Genomic DNA, 22905 nt, shown 5'->3' with positions numbered 1-22905 from the left:
GCTCTGCCCTTTGCTACCAAGCTAGACCGCAAACTGTGTGCTCTACATGGCTGGGACCAAGGTAGCTGCAGAGTGTTCTCCCACCTTCCCACCCTGAAAGTCTTCTCTGCTGTAGTTGAGGCAATGTCCTAGTCCCAAAGCCGTTGAATAATACACTGGCTCCCCTTTCCTTTCCCTAAATCCAACACACTGGACTACTGACCAAAAGATGGGAGTCCACCCAGAAAGAGCTAGCAATCTGCTTCTGAAAATTCAGCCATTGGAACCCCTCTGTGTGTACCCCGACATGCATGGGTCGCCATGAGTGGTCATGAGCTGGCTGATCGCTTGATGGGCAGAGGGAGACACAGAAAGGAAACACAGCATATGCGTGTTGAGATGACCTGGGAGGGTGACTGTGAGAGTCAGAAAGAGAGGCACTGAGGGCTGTAATGTTCACCCTGTAACTGCCTCCTTTGACTTTGACCCCAAAGAAAGCCGCAGGAGACATCCACTTGGAAGGAGGCTGGAGACACTGTAGCCTTTCTCATACTAGACTTGTGCTGCCATCTGGTGGCGGGCAAAGGATGCTCAGGTGGAAGGAGACCTACATTGGGGAAGGCCAGGGCTGGGTGGGCAGGAGGAGGAGACCCAGAGCTGCCCGGTGGTCACCTGGCAACTCAGGGTGCCGTATAAAGAACACTAGGGCAAGAATGACTCTCAGTAGTAAATGCAACTACCTGCTTTTACCTTGTGAGTCTTTCATCCTCTCAGCATGTTCTCCGCAGTACACAACCTGTTTCCTCCAGTGTCTCTACCCAGAGCAAATTTAAAGGGTAGCTTTGCTCCCTTGGGCCAGTCAGAGATGGAAGGTGGGGGAGTACCTTGCCAGAGTCAGTGAATACTAACACGCCCTGGGGGCACAGGGGGTTGTGCATTCGGGCTGCTAACGGCAAAGTCCAGGTGCAAACCCACCAGTCACTCCTTCCAAGAAAGATGGGGCTGTCTGCTCCCATAAAGATGACAATCTCAGAAACCCAAAAGGTCCAGGCGACTCTGCCCTCTGTGGGCGCTGAGTCAGAACCAATTCCATAGCACTGAGTGTGTTATTTCAGCCAAGGTTCAGAATCGCGTTCCCTGTTGCTGGTGTGAAATGAGGAGAGAAACTAAGGCCCCCAAAGACGGCGTTTTGTTTCAGACAAGCCACTTTCCAGTTTACTTCTAAACTCAGATAGGGCTTCTCAGGCTCTCCAGGAACAGGCCCCCCGCTGGCCTCCCCCGTGACCCAGGACCCTTCAGTCACCCTCCATTTGAGGAACATGACCCGCTACATGGGCTGAGCGATAGGCCACTGAGCAAAAGGTCAACGGTTTGGACTCAGCAGCCACTCCGGTGCTGCAGTCTGCTTCCAGATAGATTCTCACCTGGGAGACTCCACGGGGCAGTTCTATTCTGTCCTCCCACCCCAGGTGGGCAGCTATGCGTCAGCATCCACACTTCAGCTGTGTGCCCGAGGAGTGGGGAAGTTAATGTGAGGTGCCGCAGCATTCTTCCTGCCTGAGCTACCAGAGCCCTAAGAAACCAGCCGCGTCTAGTTTACAGTTTTATATTCCTTTATCTCCCTTTTTAGACATGTATCCAGACCCGTATCCCAGGGTTGAGAAGGTGAGTTGCATGGAGCTTATTGCTACGGCTCTGTGGCTCTGTGAGTTAGGTGCTGGACTGCTAACTAAAAGGCCAATGATTCGAACCCACCAGCCACTCCAAGGGAGGAAGACAGGATGGTCCGTTTTTGAAACCATGACAGCCTTGGCGACCCTGTGGGACAGTTCTGTGCCGTAGGCTCACGATGAGTCGAAATTGACTCCATGGCTGCAATGGTTGTTTGGGTTTGTGCTTTGAAAAGAGTGATCCTCACCTCTTACTTTAATTATTATTCCTGATGAAGCTGCCTCTAAAGTGGACCAGGAATTTATATAAATTAGATAAAGGAATGGATTTGGAGCTCGCAGTTGGTAAATCCTACTCTAAGAGCAATGCGTTCTTAGGATGCGGCCCTGCTGAGTTGTTTCCCTCATGAAGTGATGACTAACGACAGGGGTTCTATAGCACAATCTGGTGAAGAGATCAGAAAGAATAGTGTCTGGGGTCTTGTCTTAAACTTACTCAAAAAGCAAACTCACAGCCATCGAGTCAATACTGACCCGTCTAAAAGACGAAGTAGAACTGCTTCTGTGAGTTTCTGGGACTGTAACTCCTACTGGAACAGAAAGCCTGGTCTTTCTCCCACAGAGCAGCTGGGTGTTTTGAACTGCTGACCTTGCAGGTAGCAGCCCAACGCATAACCAGCGCACCACCAGGGTTCTGGCTTAAAGTAAGCAACTATCTGAGAGTGGAGTCAGCTACGTGGAAGGAGCATATCAATCTGTATGAGCCAAGGATTGTTCATAATAAAATCCAGGATCAGGTGAAGGAATTATATTAGAGCTTAAATTCTGAGCATGTGGTTTACAAAAGGTTATAGATGTCAGTAAAAGCCAACATTCCATTTGCAGGGTCCCTGCTTGGTTTAAAAGCCCATTGAAACCTTAGGCCATTGTGTTAGTCTGGGTACTTTACAGAAACAAATCCACAGCAACACATGTATAAGAGAGAGTTTTATATAAGGGTTAAATGTGCATCAAGAAAACATCCCAACTCAGTGCTGCCCAAGCCCGCAAGTCCAACATTAATCCATTAACCCATATGTCCAACACCAATCTACAAAGTCCTCCTCCATCTCACAAAACAGACGTAATGATGCCGACTGCAGGAGGAAAGCCGAGTCAGTGAACATGTAAGCATGTCAGCGTTGACAGGGGTCTCCACACGGTTGCTCCAGCACCCAGGGCTGCATGTGGCTTCTCCTTGCAGATGTCTTGCAGGAAGTGAGCCTTGCAAGCTGAAGCAGGGAACTGCTAAGGCAGCTGCACCCTGGTGCGACCTTCACAAAGCAAGAGACCCGAGAACTAAAAAGGCGAGGACCACCAAGCCTTTTAGCCCTCCACCCTTCATTAAGCCCACATGTGTTTATCGGCCAGCTTGCAACAATAAACTAACTAACTCAGCCATTGACCAGAGATGTGAAGTCTTGTCCTCAGACAGAATGTACTGGAAGGTGGATTCCTGCAGATATTGTTAGGTTAAAATTTAATATATGATCATTTGTTCTCCCTCTTGTTTTATTTTTTAATTCCAGTTTCTATTATCTTCTGCTTTCTCTTAAATTTACATTTGTTTTGTGTTTTCTTTTGTTGTCATTGTTGGATTCGGGGGTATGATTTTCTTTACTTGAAATCCAGGAAGTAGGAATCTAGAGATACAGTAACTAGATTAATGCTAATCCTTTAGCTTTATGACTGGAGGAACAGGGAGGTAATGGGAAGCTAATCACATTGGGTACAGAAATGAAGAAAATGTTCTAAAATTGGTGATTTCACAATGCTTTTAAATACATTTAAACCATTGAATTGTGTGGTATGTAAATGAAATGTCAATAAAACAGTTTTAAAAGTTTTAGTGACTAGAATGATCCTCAAATATACTTTGTGATTTCACCACTAGAATTAGAATTTGTCTGCAAAAACTTCAACATCATCCATACTTAAGAGAAAAGAAAGGCTGGTGTTACTAAAGCCAAGGCTTTCTCTTCCTTGAATACCATTCTAGGCCAGTCTCCTCTTATACATGGCGCCCCCGCCCCCTTGCTCAGCCACTCCACGCACAACACACTGCCTGCCCGCTGTCGTGTGGGCCGCTGGCTCTTCTCCAAGCAGGCACCCTCTCACTGCTGACACATCTGTTGCTAAGCCTACCATTGCCCTACCTTTACACATATTTCATTTCCCTTTGCTTATGATCAGTTAGGAGCCCTGGTGGTTATAAGTTAGGCTGAGATCAACAAGGTCAGCAGTTCAAAACCACCAGCCCCTCTGAGGATTTCGACGCCATAAAGTGTTACAACTTCAGAAACACAGAGGCAGTTTTACCCTGTCCTACAGAGTCCATGGGCCACATGGACTCGATGGCAGTGAGTTTGCTCCTGGTTTTTGTATGATCGGCTAACTTTATAATAAGTTAACTCTACTAACTCATTGAAGCAATCAATACTTTTGATCATCTACTCTGTTCCCAGGCACTGGGAGAAAGTCACTCACAGTCAGGAAGAAGACCAGGAAAAGAGGCCATCACAGTTGTAGTACTGAAAAGGCTGGGCAAGAGATGCTACCCTTGGTGCTTCACCTTCCTTTGCACTTCCCTGTGTGAGCCTGCCGCTTCTTGACCTTCACCCACAGCAGCGCCTGCAGGTTCACTTGTGGCAAAAAGACCAGATGGCCCCTCTGGGCCTACCATGGCACAAACCCAACCATGGGCTGAAAAGGAGCTCGGGGGCCTTGGCGGGCAGACCACCCTGATACAAAAACACACAGAGACACAGGGACAGCGTGCCCCAAGTGTGCCAGTGCTACAGGACAGTTTGTGGAACAGATGACTGAAGAGCAGATGAATGAATGAATGACCGTGAATACATGATGAACAGGGTGACAAATCGATAGATGATTTAATGACTGAATCAGGAAACAGATGAATGAATGAATGACCCGTGAATACATGATGAACGGGGTGACAAATCGATAGATGATTTAATGACTGAATCAGGAAACGGGTGCCCACCCCTTTCAGCAAATCTGATTGCAGATTTCCCAACTCCCGTGTTTGTTCACGAAACATCATCTTGCACATAAATTTCTCTATGCATAGCTTTGTTCTGGGGAAATCAAAATGATTTAGCGGCCGGTGGAGACTTTTGCAGCGCACGTGTGTGAATCAAATTACTTTGTGAGATCACAAACACGGCACACATCCTTCTGAAGAAAGAACGAAAGGACCCTTCCTTGTGCTGGCAAGGGGTACTGGATCCGAGAGAACCGGTGACTTTTTTAGATGCCCTTCAAGGCTCCTTGGTTCTCTGACATAAATTGGCTGAAGCTTTTGACGGCCTGGTTCAGTCGGTGGGTGAGCTTGACGTCACGGTCCGGTTTCATTTGGTAGAAGCGGCACATGTTGGCCATCTCCTCTGCCGCGGGGAACCCCAGCTTCTCGTACGCTTCCGGGGTGATCTTTTAAGAACAAGAAAACATTCAGGAAACGTAAGAGCCCGCGTGTTAAATCAATTACAAGAAACCATTCACCTGAAGGATGGGTGACAGGAGTCGAACGTTCTTTAACCTAATTCTGAAATCCAAGACCCTCTGCGGATTTTGTCTTTGTTCAGAAGTCTTAACTTTTCTGAACTAATTTGGAAAAAAACAAAGCTGGATCTGGGACAAGGCTATTTATAGCCTTCATCCCATTTAGTAGAAATATTCATCTCTTTTGCGACAAAGAATATCCGTGTCTTATTACAGGTTCCCGCCCTGGCCCCTGTGCTGCTGTTACATAATCTATGTAGATCACAGCCCGTCTAAAAGCTGAAGGATCTTGTGGGTCAAGCTTGCTCAGACCGCAAGATTTTAGACACGTCCTGTAGATCTGTGAGGACGCTTCAAGAGTCTGGGGAAATGGAATTAAAAGATAATGAAAAAATGTTCATGAATTTTTTGAAGCTCCCTCATACACCACCCCTCTGTGGTGATTTCATATGCATCCCCTCAGGGAATTCTCCCCACATCCCCCTAAGATGCTCCCCTCCACCAGGCCCCCACACCAGCACTGGGTCTCCCAGGCTTCCTGCCCTCCTTGCTTACAATGGACATTTTGCTGTAGCCATTCGAGACCCTGAGCTCCCAGAGATACAGCTCGCCACCTGTCTGCGGGGCCACACCTGTCTTCCAGCACCAAATCTACCCCGTGCATCCCTTCAGCTACTAACGAGACCGGTAGTTTCCTCTAGTGGATCAGGTCATCTCTTACTCTCTGACCCCGTGTGGTCTGTCCTGAGGTTCCAGAGTACCTCTGACCTCGGAACCCACTTGGCCTTAGAAAAATGGCACAGACACAAACAACTTCCGGGAAACGAGGAGTGCCACATTGCCAGTTGTGAGCATGGAAATTCAAGAACAACTCGCATGGCCCACAACGGGGGACTTGTTTTTTAACATTGTGGCATGCTCATTTTTTAAGAACGTCATATAGTCATTAAAATGAATGTTTTTGCAGGGGGTTTAAACTAGGAAAACACATACAAAAAGTTGGAAAGCCAGATAAAAATGCTGCCAAAAGTAGGTTATTTTAGTTTTATTATGAATATATATATATATATATATATATAATGTGTATAGGAGCCACGGCGGTGTAGTTATGCCGTGGGCTGGTGACCAAAAGGCCGGCAGTTGGAAAGCACCAGGTGATCGGAGGGAGAAAGACAAGGCACTCCACTCCCGTCCACTTACAGCTTGAGGAGCTCACAGGGGCAGTTCTGCCTAGTTTGCAGATGGCTGTGGGCTGGAATCGACTCAGTGGCAGTGAGCTGGTTCAGTTAGGGATTGTGAATGCACATACCGGGGAAAAGGACCACATCTTAACAGCAGCTATCTTTGGGAGGTTAAACAACTTGTGATTTCTATTTTCTCTTTTTATGAGTTTTTCTATTTTCCTACAATAACCATTTATTTGTGAAATTAAAGAGAAGACGTTTAAGGTGAATTTCCAATTAAAAGGTGCTGGTGAAAAATGGAGATGATTTTTAATATGCCTGTCTCCTTGAATCATTCTTTCATCCTGTAATTTTTAGGAAATGACAAATACAAGGAGGCTTCTGGAAAGTAGTGAAAATGGAATGAAAATGTAATAGAATTTCTCCACAAATTTGTGAAGCTGCTCCCATCTCCACCCCCCCCCCCCCTCAATCGAGTAAGTCATTCTTTCTTAGAGATTTCTGAGCTGGAGAAGAATATTGAGAGTACCATGGAGTGCTAAAAGGACAAGCGATCTGTCTTGGAAGATGCATGACCAGTGTTCCTTAGAGGCACGGATGGTGAGACTTGGTCTTACACACCTTGGACGTGTTGTCTGGAGAGACCAGTCCCTGAAGAAGTAAAGTAGAAAGGCAGCAAAAACAGAGCAGGTCCCTTAAAGAGGGGGACGGACTCCGTGGCTGCACCAATGAGCTCAGGCTTGGGAATCATTGGGAGGATGGCACAGGACGCGGCAGGGTTGCCTTCTGTTGTGGAAAACGTTATTCTGGGTCGGAACCGACTAGATGCACCTAACAGCAACAACCTAACACAGATTTCTGAAGGGAAGGGACTTGTGTAGCGGTCTCACTTTTTGAGAGAGCCACGTTCCTCCGGAGGTTAGACATAACCCTTTCAGCCGCACCAGGGTTCTTCCTGGCCAGCGGTTGTTCGGAGCCAGCCCCTCCCTGAGCAGGTAGGCAAAGGGCTTCCTAGCCAGAGAAGGTGAGGACTGGTCAGCCTGCGGGCGCCGGGGCGCCACCGTGTGGCCAGACGTATCCTTTCTCAAACCAAAAATCACGCACTGTGGCCGGGGAGTGTGTGACTTGGCCTATGTGTCAGAGGGGAACTGTATTTCTCAGGGTTTTCAAGGCCTGGTATTTTTCTGAAGTAGATTACCAGGCCTTTCTTCTGAGGCACTGCTGGGTGAACTTGAACCTCCAACCTTTCAGTTAGCAGCTGAGCCCATGAACCAGTGGCCTCACCCAGGGGCCCCTGCCTGAGAATTTCCCCACTCTAGATCTGTGGGTGGTGTTCAAATCAGACTAGTTACTAAGAATAGTACGAATGGCATTTTCTAGGACCTCCAACCTCTAAGGTCCTAGAACTTCGGGTGTCAGAACCGTTTTAGCTGCACTTGATTTCCCAGGAATAGTCAGTGGTACGTGACTGAGAGATGCTTGCAAGGTCTGGAGGATCCCTGGTACCATAGTGGGTTATGGGTCTGGCTGCTGACTGCCATGGGGAAGCACCAGACGCTCTGTGCTCTGCGGGAGAAAGATGAGGCTGTCTTCTGTGTAATGAGTTAGTCTTGCACTGCGTACAGAGTGAGTCTTGGCAACGCGGGTGCACACGCAAATGCAGTGAAGAAAGCTGATGGTGCCCGGCTATCAAAAGATATAGCATCTGGGGTCTTAAAGGCTTGAAGATAAGCAAGCAGTCATCTAGCTGAGAAGCAACAAAGCCCACACGGAAGAAACACAACAGCCTGTGTAATCATGACGTGTCGATAGGATCAGGTATCAGGCATCATCAGAACAAAAAATCATGTCATAGTGAATGAGGGGGAGTGCAGAGTGGGAACCCAAAGTCCATCTGTAGGCAACTGGACATCTCCTTACAGAAGGGTTGCAGGGAGGAGACGAGCCAGTCAGGATGCAATATAGCACTGATGAAACATACAGCTTTCCTCTAGTACTTTAATGCTTCCTCCTCTGCACTATCATGATCCCAATTCTACCTTACAAATCCAGCTAGACCAGAGTATGTGCTGGAAACACAGGGAATCCAGGACAGATAAACCCCTCAGGACCAATATCACTATAAGAAGAAGGAGAAGGTAGAGGAGAAAGGGACAATTGATCACAATGATCTACATATAACTGCCTCCCTGGGAGACGGACAACAGAAAAGTGGGCAAAGCAGTCAGTGTAAGACATGAAAAATAATAATAATTTATAAATTATCAAGGGTTCCCAAGGGAGTGGGGGTGGGGAGGGAAAGAAAATGTTTTGAGAATGATGATGGCAACAAATATACAAATGTGCTTGACACAATGGATGGATGGATGGATTGTGATAAGAGTTGTACGAGCCCCCAATAAAATGATTTAAAGGAGGCACACAAAAAAAGAGTTCACCTTGGAAACCCACGAGGATATGGCACAGGCCCTGGGAGCCACTTGAAGGCCGGTTGGGGGGCGGGGGTCACCACCGAGCAGTTTTATTAGCCATGGCAGTTTCCACAGCCATCTCTGAGAGACCCCTCAGCACGCTCAAGCCTATACTTTGGTATTTGAGAAGTCCTGTGGGTCAAGACAGACTGTGTGATCTTGCTTGGAGGGGCGCAGAACGAGAAGAAACCACCCCACCCCTGAAAGAACAACCCTACTCCCATGGAGTCCATGCTGACTCATGGCAACCCTATCGGACTGGGGAGAACTGCCCTTGTGGGTCTCCGAGGCTGTCAGTCTTTACTGGCACAGACAACTTCATCCATCCCTCAGAGCTGGCTGGTGGTTTCAAACTGCTGGCCTTGCAGTTAGCAGCCCCACGCATAACCACTACACCACCAGGGCTCCTAGAGAGAAAAGGAACCAGAGAGGAGGGAACTGCTTTGAGCACAGCCTTGGCCTTTTCGTGAGTGAAAGCGAGGAAGATCCACTTGTAGTTGTCATGTTATATGTCATAACGTGTTAAGCAAAAGATAAATAAGCTTGACTTGTATTTTTGAATTGATATTATGGCAAAGTGATCTCAGAAAATGGGTGTTAGATGTCGGATGGGCCAAAATGCCAGTGTTGGCCATGGAAGTGATTTCCCACTGACGGCTCTCTAGTGCTCAGCAAGGAGGGCTTAGATAAGTCGCTGGTCTGTGGCTGTGTGCTGACCATGACTTCCGACACAGTGATGCCACAGGATGGAGTGGAACTGCCCACAGAGTTTCCAAGGTCATGATCTCTATGCAAGCAGACTGTCACCTCTTTCTTCCGTGGAGCAGCTGGTGGGTCCAAACCACCAAGCTTTGGGTTCACCACCAGCACGCCTCAGCGCTGGTGTGTCTGAAAAAGTATCACAGTCTCAGAGTCTAAGTTCTTTTTCCCCAGAAGTCATTTTCCTCTAAAAGCTGATGGACCTATGGCACCAACAGGTTGGGGACGAGGGGGGGGGGGACGAGGGGTGTGGAACTTGAACCCACTTCCATTTCTTCTGACTCCCCAAATTCACGGACCATTGGTGCTTGTGCGAGATTAACCAACACGGCCTCCTGTGGTCCCATTTGCATCTCAAAAGAACTCACCTTGGCATCTCGGACTTCTTTGCCCAGGACCTTGGACAAAACGTCGGCGTATTGCTGGACAGTGAGAGCTTCTGCACTGAGGCCCACAGCCTTGCCGACAAATTCCTTGGGAGAGTTAAAAATGCTGGAGACGATGGGCCCGATGTCATCGACTGAGATGCCATCCATTGGGACATCCCCCATGGGCAGGGCTAGTTAAAAAGGATGAGAAGAGTCCATTACAGGACATCCTGGGCTGGCCCCATCCCCTCAAACGAGTTGGCTGCTTAGAGACAAGCCGTGGGAAGGGGTATCACTGGCATGCATTTATCTGATCACTGGGGAGCTATTGCTGATGCATCACTCACCATAGGGTGTGATGTGTGGCAGATGCCTCAACCCTACCTCATGCTACATTGCCACCGGTTGTGCCCCCAATGAATCTTACTTGACATCTGGGCATTCCCATCCCTTCAGAGGCGGCCTGTGGCTGTGGCCAGAGGAATGGGCTCATAAAAGCAGAGGATCACTGGCCGGTGGCAGCAGTATTGGAATTACCATGGAGTTCCGCTTTCTGGAGCCTCCCTCAGACCTAGGGCTGCAGACTCTCGGCAGGAGGGCTGGTGTCCTAGCCCCCAAGGGGTCAGGGTCCCTCTGGAGCTCTGCCTCTGACCAGGGGCCACTGGTCAGGAGAAGGAAGCCTTTCCTCCACGGCCACAAAAGGTGAGAAATGTCAAGGGAGCTGGAAGGAGCCTTGGAAGTCACCTGGCCCACCTTTCAGATGAGACATGGAGGCCTGAGGTTACACAGCCAATGTAGTATAGGAATGGTGTGTGGCCTCAAAGGGAAGCCTTGGTTGACAGTCCAAGATCCACGTCCTTGTCCTCTATGGTGGCAGGGCCCCCAGATGCCCAGGATGATTGACATCCCTGTCAGCGCTTCACACGGAGCTCAGCACATAGCAGACACCCAACTAGTAAAAGTGCTTGGGAGGGGAGGGAAGATGGAGAGCAAGGGGGGATGCCTGGTTCACATTCGCATCCACCCGCCCACTTACCCAAGGTGTAGTAATCTCCGTCGGAGGCTTTCATTGGCTTCCACAGCGCCAGGAAGTTTTCGAAGTAAGCAGCCATTCGGACACTGGTCATGGGGACTCCAATGGACCAGAAATACTCCTCCACCTCGCCCTTCCCGTCGAAGTGTGGGACTTCCAGCTGGCCGCCCGTCAGCCGCTTGACGTTCTCCAGGCCGCTGTACACCACGTGCTGCAGGCCCTGGCGCTTGGCCGCGTCGGCCACCAGCTTTCCCTGGGGATCAAAGAATATACTCCTTACTGAAAAGCGCCCTCCAGCCCTCTTTTTCTTGTCCTCATCCCTGGGGAAGAAGAGGCTCTTCTAACATCACAATATATTAAGTTACATTCTGGGTGGCCATTGGTATCCATAACAGAGCCGCTACCTCCAAGAGGCGAAAGCTCTCAGGCTCCTCCTACAGGGTCTTACAGACAAGGCTGGAGAAGGGGTAGGGAACCAGCAGTGGGACATACCCAGTACCTTCCCCCCTCCCTATTCCGCTCTCAGAGTGACCTGAATGTGTGGGGTATCCTTGCTGCCACCCCCACATAATACCATCTACAAACAAACCTCGAGAACCAGAGAACCAACCCACTGAGTCCTTGCTCTCGGATATCCACAGTCTGGAGACTTGGGCAGGTGCCACCTCACCTGCTTCATAATAACACCTCTAACAAGGACCTAGAGAACGTGGATTTCATAAAGTCCCGAGGGATGTTGAGGAGTGAGGCTTCCATTTTGGCCCAGGCTAAAGACCAAGCCCCCTTCCAGAAAGCACGGAAGGAGTCAGAGAAGAGAAAACTGTTAGCTCCCACCTGACACACTTCCTTCTCTTTGCTGTTGTGGTCCCAGAAGTTGGTCACCACAAAGGCGCCGTAGGCACCTTTCAGAGCAGCCTCCACCGATGCCGCATCATTCAGGTCACCTTTCACCACCTCCGCCCCAAGGTCACGGAGCGCCTTGGCCTTGGGTCGAGTCACGTCTCTGGTCACTGCTCTCACGGCAAAACGCTTGCCCTCCAAAAGGCTCCTGGCCACCGAGCCACCCTGAGCTCCTGCGGAGGGAGGGAAAGAGGGTGTTTATTAGGTGTCCTCGGTCGGGACGTTCCAGTCTCCAGCGTGGAACCGTTAGAGAAACTAATCCAGGAGAGCCCACGGCTTGCCAAGAGTGGCTTTCAAAGGAGGTCTCCTGAAGTCCCTTCGGGTGGGTGGATGCGGAAAGCCGAGGGAGGGGCTGCAGGGGAGGGGTTCCCCGCAGGCAGGAAGGATGCCAAGTGAGCAGGGCTCCGCATCTAGATTCCACAGGGGCATCTCCACTTTATCCGGTGGGTGGTTTCATATTGGGGTTCTTCATAATGTTTATTTTCAGAAGAGGTTCCTAATCTGCATTTTTTTAAGTTGGGAAATTGATGTCAATTAGGTCCACCTGGTAGAAGTACACCATCATCAGTCACTGAAGGGTTGTAAATCATATCCAAAGTCGAAGGACGGATCAGTACCAGAGCCTAAATTGTGAGAATCTGGTTTGCAGAAGGCGATGGAGGACAGTGGGGCCCAAGCTACATTTGTGGGATACATAGGAAATAAGCCTCCGGTTAGCTCTGTGGACCCGTAATTGAGGGATGGGAGGAAAGGGGTTACTAGACAGAGTTAACTTGGAGATATTAGTATAGAAGATCCAAGGCATAAACCTGGCTTTAGCAATTAAACAATAAAATAAAGTTGGGAAATGGACACGAGAGACTGTAAACTCTCCCTCCCACAATGTTAGGGAAGTGTAGAGGAGCGACGGGTTGCAATTCAGACTCAGGAATAACTCAGAATACAGTTCTGTGAGAAAACTAAAGAATCTGAGTGCATCAGAGTCATTCATAGGACCATGTCGTGTCTGAAATAGCCATTCTACGCGGTCCCCCTGTCCATTCTACACAGGCTCGCTGGCGGTCCCCCTGTCCATTCTACACAGGCTCGCTGGCGGTCCCCCTGTCCATTCTACACAGGCTCGCTAGCGGTCCTCCTGTCCATTCTACACAGGCTCGCTGGTGGTCCTCCTGGACGAGTTTGTGCTAAGGGCTATGTTGGGGCAACTAACACGTCAAGTCCTCTGTCCATCTGACTGGGGCCCTGACCTGGCTACTCATTTGCTCTTTCAGAACCACCTTGTTCTCCTCCATTCTCCTTAGCACTTTGGGCGAGGGCTTTTATGAGCTCCATCAATGGGCTCCCTGACACCCCAGTGCGGTTTGGCAAATGGAAGGCGGGGGATCCATAACCGGAGAGCGGGTCTTCTCTACATTGTTACTCTATCCGGGTTTGGGTCATCACCTTTACCCTTCATTCCTCTCTGCTGTTGCTTAATTCTTCCATCTGGTCCTCCTCTCTGCTCACTTTGACATCATTTCACCATAAAATGGTGATGCATGTGTCCCGGGGACTCCTGGTGATACATCACTGATAAGCTCCTGGACGATCCACTAGCCAGTTAGCCCTGCCCTTGGGCACAGAGCTTCAACCAAAGGATCGTGCCATGGAGTAAACAGGCACAGGCAACAAAAGTTCACCAGATGTTTGAGGAAAGCCTTTCAGTTAAAAGGCAAAACTTAAAACAAGCAGGCAAAATGAGGAAACAATACAAGAAGAGAAAGGGGAAATTTTAAAATAACTAATATCCTCATTAAAAAAAACAAAACTCGCTGCCATTGAGTCGGTGCCAATTCATAGCGAACCTTGAGGACAAGGTAAACCTGCTCTTGTGAGTTTCTGACACGGTAACTGCTTACAAGAGTAGAAAGCCTGTCTTTCTCCCATGGAGCAGCTGGTGGGTTTGAACTGCTGATCTTAAGGATCACAGCCCAAAATATAACCACTACACCGCCAGCGCTCCTTGAATATCCTCAGAACATAGCTCTTCATAATGCACCAAGAAATGGGGAATGGAGCAAGAGGGCAGAGAAAAGAATTCTGAAGAGACGAAGCAGCTCTCAGACATGAACGGTTTTGTAGTAGAACGGAAAGATATCGCTTGAAATATTTGAAGAAATCTTCTAAATAAATGGAAAATGGGTATGAGAAAATGATTAGATGATCCAGCCAGGATCGTTTCGAAATGAGAGAATAAGCAAAATGGAGTTGGGAAAATTATCAAAGAAGATGCTTTCCCCTAGTGCAAGGAGATTGGTGGAGCTTCCAAACTGAGGCTCCGCTGGATTCCCAGCAAAGCGAGTGAAGCTGCGTGGTATGCGCACCGCTGAGTCCAGAACCCTGGGAAGCGAACATCTGACAGAGCTTCGGGGTGGGGGAAGTGGTCAATCTAAAGAAAGGAAGTTAGCATCAGATCTCTTACCAACATTGGAAGTAATGGAGGAATGTCAGCATTCGCTCAGCGGAAGATTTCGTTTTCCTGCTCTCTAGAATTCTAAACCTAGCCAAATGACCAGTAAATTCTAACCATCCTGCGTGAAGAGTTGTCAGACACCCCAGCTCTCAAAAATTTAACTCCCAGGAATTCTTTCTCTAGAAGCTAGTGGAGCAAAAAGAACCAAACCCCAGAGAAAGACAGAGGATTGCCAGACTGGTGGGGGACAGAAGCCCTAAGAACAAACACCCAGTAAAAGGGAGCAGGCCAGGACGGGGGCTCTTTCCAGAGGAAAAAAAACTGATTAATTGGCACAACTGATCCTTTTCCGAGAAACACACACACACACACACACACACACACACACACGCTTACTGGAGAGATTAGAGAAATAATGAACACAAAGACAACTAACAACCACAACTCATTGCCATCTAGTCCATGCTGACTCATAGCGACCCTGCAGGACAGGGTAGAACTGCCCCTGTGGGTTTCCAAGCCTGTCACTCTTTTTTTTTTTTTTTTCACTCTAACTCTACAGGAGTAGAAAGCTTTGCGTTTTCCCAGAGTGGCTGGTGGTTTCCACCACCAGGGCTCCTGACAAAGACAACTAAGAAAATGAAAAGAAAGGCAATGGTTTATTTCAGGGGGAAGAGCAAGAAATTATGAAAGGGAAGAAAAAGTGTGGCCAGTGTACTCAAGTGTGACCGGCGGGTCCACATCCGCCCACAACCGTGTGAAGGCACAAATGGCTGTCACCTCCGTGGGAGGCTAGGGAGTGCGAGCTTGGGAGCGGGCGTAGAAGAGAGAATGAGATAAATATATACGCTTCTATACCAGGTTATCATGTCATTTAGAAGTATATAGTCAAATACCAATAAAAAACAGAAAAGTTAAATGCAGACATGAGTGAGATATGGTTTGCTGGTTTTATGAATAACTCTTGTATGTCTCTAAGTTTTTTAAATTACATATATGCTTTGTAAAAAGTCGATTGTCTTATGTATGTGTGTTTTTATCAAAATAAATAACTTTTTTTAAACATTTTATTAGAGGCTCATACAACTCTTATCACAATCCATACATATACATACATCAATTGTATAAAGCATATCCATACATTCTTTGCCCTAATCATTTTCAAAGCATCTGCTCTCCACTTAAGCCCTTTGCATCAGGTCCTCTTTTTTTTCCCCTCCCTCCCCGCACCCCCCTCCCTCATGACCCCTTGATAATTTACAGACTATTATCTTGTCATATCTAGCCCTATCCGGAGTCTCCCTTCCCCCCCTTCTCTGCCGTCTCTTCCAGGGAGGAGGTCACATGTGGATCCTTGTAATCAGTTCCCCCTTTCCAACCCACTCACCCTCCACTCTCCCAGCATCGCCCCTCACACCTCTGGTTCTGAAGGTATCATCCACCCTGGATTCCCTGTACCTCATATTTACCAGTGTACAACCTCTGCCCTATCCAGTCCTGCAAGGTAGAATTCGGATCATGGTAGTTGGGTGAAGAAGCATCCAGGATCTGGGGGAAAGCTGTGTTCTTCATCGGTACTACATTGCACCCTGACTGACCCATCTCCTCTCCTAAACCCCTCTATGAGGGGATCTCCAGTGGTCAACACTTGGGCCTCTGATTAATTATTTCCTTCTAACTCTCCTATTAAACCAGGCACTCCTTGAGGACAGAAACTGCTTACTCATTATTCCTGCTTCCTAACCAATGTTAGGCACATTAACTAAAAGGTAACTAGCTGCCATCAAGCCAATACTAACTCATAGTGACCCTATAGCACTGGGTAGAAGTGCCCCTGTGAGTTGGGAAACTCTTGTTTATGAGAGTAGAAAGCCCTATCTTTCTCCTGAGGAGCTCTTGGGGTTTTGAACTCCAGACCTTGCGGCTCCCAGCCACTACATTACCACAATACCACCAGGAACACTTACTTGGCTGGCACATTTCAAGTTCTAAAAACCTATTTGTTGGATAGATGGATGGATGAACGGATGGGCAGATGGATGAATAAAAGAATGAACAGGTGCTTGAGTGGAAGGACTGAGGTCTATGTTTGGGGCTCTCAGCTTTGCAGGTTAACCCATCCTTCTTGGATCAAAGTGAGGTTGAGACTCAAATGGTCTGGACCAGCATGAAGAAAGGAAAAGAGCAGTTGGGTCCAAACCAACCCTGATTCACCGTTTTAATGCTTAACTAAAACCGGGGCCTGGAGAGGAATTCATCCACCTTGACCCTGCTCCTGTAAGCTAACAAAACTCACCCATGACTCCACCTGCTTACAAACGCAATCCCAAAGAGCCATCCTTGTTACGCCGTGATCTCAGGCCTGGCTTGCTTCTGGGCCTGCCCTCCTTAATCCACTTCCCTTCCAGGTGACTTCAGGCTGAAGGCAGGCATATGCACAGGTAAAGGTCAGCGTGTATTCTGAGTATGAGGAGAGTGCTCAGTGCCCGCATGTTTATGTACAAATGTGCGTGTCTTCCTTGGTGGGAAAGAAATCTGCATGCCTTCCTTCAGCTGGAGGAGTCCTGGTGGCATGGTGGGTTATGTGGTGGATGGCGAACTGCAAAGTCAGCAGGGGGAACCACCAGCCCCTCCAAGGGAGAACGATGAGGCTTTCTACTCCCGTAAAGAGTTCCAGTCTCAGAAAGCCACAGGGGCAGTTCTACTCTGTCCTAGGGTCACAACGAGACGCAAGCTACCGGATAGGACCTCTATTTTTGATAGCAAATCTATTTTAGAACCAGAATGAGTTTGTCCTTGGGCGGGAGCCATCTGAGGTAGGGGTCCAGTGAGGGAAAGCAGCCTGCCAGGTTCTGCCAGTGCTCCCCTTGATCGGCATCCTTGGCGTCACCACTTCCTCCAGGGAAGGGCCTCTTGGCTCTTGCTTTTGCTCAGTGCCCAGGGTCTAGGAGTGTACAGAGACTGGCTGAATGGAATGGTCCTTTGCCATCCCTCTTTGCCCAGGTGCCATTTCCATTTCAGTGCTTACTAAATGGTGGACATTGGGCCAGGTATTTTTACACAAAATAGTAATCTCTATTCCAATAATAATGTTTGAGATGCAATTACCAATTTATCAGTAGAAAATTAAACTCGGCTAAAGTAAGTAATTTGCCTAAGGTAACACAGACATGAGCGGAAATATGCAAACCAACGCTGTCTGATCTGGAAATCTATTTCTTCCCACCTCAGGCAATCCTCCCTCTTACTAGCGCAGACCCTTGTTCAATGTGTCCCCATCTGTAAGTGGTGCTATAACACCTACCTCCTCCTGTGTGGGGTGGGGAGGTTGGGGGGTGATGTGCGTGAAGCAGCCAGCACATTGCCTGGTACCTTGCGGGAACTCTTTCTATCCCACTTAGCCCTGTAAGTTTGAGCAGAAACCTGTGTTAGGAACACCACAAGACACGGACTCTGAAAGCCTGCACCAGGGTTCCGGAAGTTTCAAGCCTCCTGGGCGGTCAACAAGCACTGTGGTCACTGCTCCTGGACTTAGCTACTGCCAACGTTGGCACAGGGTGTCCTTAAACTAAGTTGGACCGATAAAATTACAGGATGTTCCAGTGCAGAAATTGTGCCCGGTCTGACCCCCCCACACATACCAGGGCGAAAAATGAAGGGAACGCAACAGAGCAGCAAGAGGAGCAAAGCAACATAGTCCCCGAGGAATCCCCCCAAATAGACTGCAGACGCGGAGGGCAGACCTTGGCACCTCATCAGACTCGATCAGAACACATTCATAAGTGTCAGCAAACAGACCTGGAAATATTTATGGGCCCTTTTTCTCCTTCTCCGTCTTCTTTTTTTCTGATATCTATCAATTTAACCCTATTATGCCTGGATTTTTATTTTCAGGGAAAAATTTGTTTTTATTCTTTACTTTCATAGTTATCAATATATATATTAATATACACATTTAATGAATGTCACAAAAATGTCACGCTCGGCGTTACAGGGATAAGATGGGAAAGATAAACAATCCCAAGGAGAAAACCATGGGACCAATGGTTCCTAGGGGACATGGGAGAGGGGGATGTCGGGGAGAGAGGGGAGAGCCAACTAACCCAGGAACAAGGGAACAACAAGAAATCTAAAATTGATGGCAAGGAGGGCGAATCATGCCTGGTGGGGTTCAATCAAGGGCACTGGAGCCGAGAGGAACTTCTGAGAGTCTAATGAAGGTCAAACATGATCGTGGGACAGGAAGAAAGTAAAAGGAAACAGAGGAAAGAACTAGGAGGCAAAGGGCATTTATAGAGGTATTAATATAGGCATGTACATATGTAAATACATGAATATATAAGGATAGGGATATAGGCCTATGTATATATATTTATATGTTAAGTACAAAGGTATCAGATAGACAATGGGCCTCTACTCAAGCCCTCCCTCAATGGAAGAACATTTTGTTCTAAGAACCCGGCATTCTGTGATACTCACCTTTCCAACATGATCGCTGAAGATAAATTGGGTGCATAAGCAAATGTGTTGAATAAAGCTGATGGTGCCTGGCTATCAAAAGATATAGAGTCTAGGGTCTTAAAGGCTTGAAGTTAAACAAGCAGCCATTTAGCAGGGAAACAACAAAGCCCACCCACATGGAAGAAGCACACCAGCCTGTGTGATCATGAGGCGTTGACATGATCAGGTATCAGGCATCAGAAGACTCAAAACAATCATACTGGTGTGAATGAGTAGGGTCAGAGTGGAGACCCAAAGCCCATCTATAAACAATTGGACATCCCCTCATAGAAGGATCACAAGGAAGGGACGAGTCAGCCAGAATGCAGTATGCACTGACGAAATACAACATTCCTCTAGTTCTTTAATGCTCCCTCCCTCCCCCTATCATGACCCCAGTTCTACCTTAAAAATCCAGCTAGACTGGATCATGTACACATGTACAGATACAAGCCCTTGACATGCAGAATACAGAACAGATACCCCCCCCCCAGGGACAGTAATGGGAGTAGCAATACCATGAGGGTAGGGGGAAGACAGGGGTAGAAGGTGGCAAAAGGGGAAACTGATCACAAAGATCGATGTGTAACACATACACAGATACCCTGAGGGGGATCAACAACAGAACATGGGTAAAGGGAGACAGCAGTTGGTATAAGATATGAAAACAATAATAATTTATAATTTATCAAGGGTTCATGAGGGTGGGAGGTAGAGGAGGGAGGTAAAAAGAGGAGCTGATACCAAGGGCTCAAGTAGAAAGAAAATGTTTTGGAAATGATGATGGCAACACATGTACAAGTGTGCTTGACACAATGGATGTATGGATTGTTTTAAGAGCTGTAAGAGCCCCCAGTAAAACAATTTATTTTTTAACAAATGCATTCACAGCAACAAAAAAGGGACAGACTGCACTTATAGCCATGGTTTTTAAATATTATTTGTGTATCTTTTTATATAAGAGGGAGCTTCAAAAAGTTTATGAACAAATGGAGTTAAAAGATAATGGAATTTTTCCACAAGCTTTCACAAGCCCCTTTGTATGAATGCATGTATTTATGTATTAAAAGATATCTGCGCCTTATCAGGAATGTTTCCCACCCCCAAAGACAGATAAAGATGGGATTTATAATGATATTGATCATAAAAGGCAGTAGTAATGAAAACTGGGGGGAGGGGGAATACAGGATGTCCAATTAAATTTAATGTCAAGTTAATAATGGATCATTTTTCAATACCAATTTGTTTCATGAGATATCTGGGACTCACACCAAATATGTTTTCAGATCCACTCCTTGATTATCAGCATGGTTAGGTTCCAAAGACCAGGTCATGAAGCAAAAACCAGCATTATGTAAATGGAGGATGTCCCGATCGAGGCACAAACTGGAAGGTGGCTGCATCATTACATAACTGCTAAATTGCAGCATTACATAACTACCAAGCCATTGAGAACCATGGCCCAGCCCACCAAGCTGACACAGAACCTTGGCCACTGCAGCCCATGTGCCTTCTGGCTCCCATCTCACTTTTGTTACTGCCAGACTTGTCGTCCATGAGCAAAACTGTCAGCGAGTGCTTTTGCTATTGTTGCACCTGTGAGATGTCAGACAATGAAATTGTTGAGAAGTGAGGAGTAGGTGCATGGGATATACTGATACTGGAAAAAATAAGTTTTTAATTAATAAATCTGGCATCTCTGTCTCAAACACCCCAGAGCACCCAGCCTGGGAGCGGCTCACTCTGCTGAAGCAGTGCCAAGAGCTAAGCAGTAAGTTAGTCAGAGGCAGCCCTGCCCTTTTAGCTAACAGTCAACATCTTCAACGCTGATACATCTAACCTGATTCCTTTACACACTGCTCCTGAGGCTCTCCGTCCGCCCTCTGAACGCCCACGGTTTTATCTCTTGCCCAGATTGCCCCGCCAGCGTGGAAGGGTCAATGAGACCTACCTGGAGCTCTTCGTCCTCACCCTTCAACCCTCCCCATTTCAGTTAACTGCACGTTTATTCTTCCACTTGCTCTCAGCAGAAATGTTGGGAAGTTTTGAAGTTATTCTTCATTCCTCTCTTCTTACCCTTGATGTATATCCGGTGTATCCACAAGCCCTAGCAAGTCTATTCTTGCAATATACCCAGGACCTGATCACTCCCACCTCATTGCTTTGATTCGTGATCTAACCCTGATTTAAGGCAGCAGCCTCCCCGCAGTGTCCCTGCTTCAGCCTCCTCCTCTACAGTCTCTTCACAAAACAGAAGCGCATGATCTTTTCAGCACCAATGTCACTCGGCTCAAAATCGCTTACTGGCTTCTCATGTCTCTCAAGAATATCAACCCCCTTAATGCCATAGACAGTGAGCCCCCTACCTCATTACTGTTTGTTTGTTTTTCTTCTGCTTACGATCAGTAACGTAGCTGCCCATCGGTTTTTACCAATTTACTTCACTGCTCTCCCCGCCACAACCCTTGGCTCCTTTCGGACAATAGCCCAGAATTTTTAGTTTAGTGGGACAGATAGGAACAAAATAATAATAACATGAAGTGGTGCCAGGGAAGAGGCCTGGCAGTGTAGTGGTGACGAGTTGGATTAGTAATCGCAAAATTCGCAGCGGTTTGAAACCACCAGCCAGCTCCTCCAGAGAAAGACGAGGCTTTCTACCCCCACAAAGAGCCCCAGTCTCAGAAACTCCCTGTCCTGTAGTGGCCATCACCTGGATGGCTGTGAGGGTTTGAGGGCCCTTGTGAATGTGGAGGTCTGCACATTCTCACAGGGCGGGTGGCCTTTGACTGGAGATGGGGAGGGGGGTCAAAGTGAAGTGGGTGATGGAGGAAGGATGGTGCTAGGCCGAGGTCAGAGTTTTTCGGAGGAACAGCAGAGGCCAGGATGGCTGGTGTAGAGCCAGCGAGCGAGGGGGGCGTGGGAGGAAGTCCGATGTGAGGCGGGTCTGGCTGGGGAAGCCCTATGGAAACATTGTACTTGGAGTTAGCTGTGCAGCCACTGGACGATTTCCCCCAGAGGGTGGCATGCTCTGACTTCGTTTCAAATGAACGGGTCATGCTCCATGCTGGACGCTTTCAGAAGGCGGTGGTGGAGCACAGCTCTGCCCCGGGCAAGGCTGGAAGCTGAGAGGTCACTGAAAAGCCTCTGCAGGTGCCCTAGTGAGAAAGGTCCCTCAGACGCGCGCTTCTAGCCCCCCACTCCCTGCTTTTCAGAATCGCTGGTGTATTGGTCAGGCATGCTGATCCATGCCACACAGAGACAGACACCGAGGCTCCTTGCGCTTAGCAGGAAGTGGGTGAGGAGCCGCGTGCACAGGACGGTTTGTGTTGAAATGAACTTGGCACCAAGTTAGCACAGACGGAGAAAGGCAGAGTGTGTCAGAGATGCCCCCGTCCGGCTGAGATCATTTCTGACAAATCAACTCCACCTCTGCCCCCAGCCCCGCTGCTGCCTTTTACTCTGTCAGAAGTTCAAGCAAAAGTGCTCTTTTCTAAATTCCCCTCAATGGCCTCTCTGTTCAGCCCACGGAAGAAATGAAAGCAAAAACAAACAAAAGCCCACGCCTGTGTTTTAAAAGGCAAGACTTTCTTTACCTGTTGCTCCGAACACTGTGATCACTTTCTTGCTGGCCATGTCCCTGGATGAGCGAAGGGCGAGCAGAGAGCCAGCGATTTTCTCTGAACAGCAGCAGCAGCAGCAGCTGAACGGGAGCTTCCTTCCAGCAAGAAGGTGCCTTGGATCAGCAGGGGCAGCAGCTGCAGGGGAGTTTCCTTCTTGCAGCAGGAATTCTAGGGCAAGTGTGTGCCCTGAATCCCTTCTGATTTATAGCCCCGCTCCCTTGATCAGAACAGAGCTGATTGGTCGGTTGTGAGGCTTCGAATTGGCCACCACACCTTTCTTGCCCCTCCCTTACAACGTTCCCATTGTGACCACTAGCTCCATTACTCACTCTGACACTGCAGTTTTGTAAAGTAGGGTTCACTCACTCTCCCTTTTGCTCCACAGATATTTATTGGGTGCCTGTCACT

The 22905-nt window shown here is 48.1% G+C and overlaps 1 protein-coding gene across 1 annotated transcript; it reads right to left on the bottom strand.

Moving 5' to 3' along the window:
* Nucleotides 1-4553: 4553 nt before the first annotated feature.
* LOC142454842 (nmrA-like family domain-containing protein 1) lies at nucleotides 4554-22688 on the bottom strand. The gene is made up of 5 exons (XM_075556176.1): nucleotides 22471-22688; nucleotides 11860-12098; nucleotides 11029-11278; nucleotides 9993-10183; nucleotides 4554-5138 (listed from the first exon to the last, which is right to left on the bottom strand). Exons 1-5 carry the CDS (start codon nucleotides 22508-22510, stop codon nucleotides 4959-4961), a joined length of 900 nt encoding a protein of 299 aa, XP_075412291.1. The 5' UTR covers nucleotides 22511-22688; the 3' UTR covers nucleotides 4554-4958.
* Nucleotides 22689-22905: the final 217 nt, after the last annotated feature.

This window comes from Tenrec ecaudatus, chromosome 8 (genome assembly GCF_050624435.1).
Source record: "Tenrec ecaudatus isolate mTenEca1 chromosome 8, mTenEca1.hap1, whole genome shotgun sequence".
Classification (NCBI taxonomy): Eukaryota; Metazoa; Chordata; class Mammalia; order Afrosoricida; family Tenrecidae; genus Tenrec; species Tenrec ecaudatus.
Note: the sequence above shows the minus strand (reverse complement) of the source record. Positions and strands in the feature narration are given on the sequence as shown.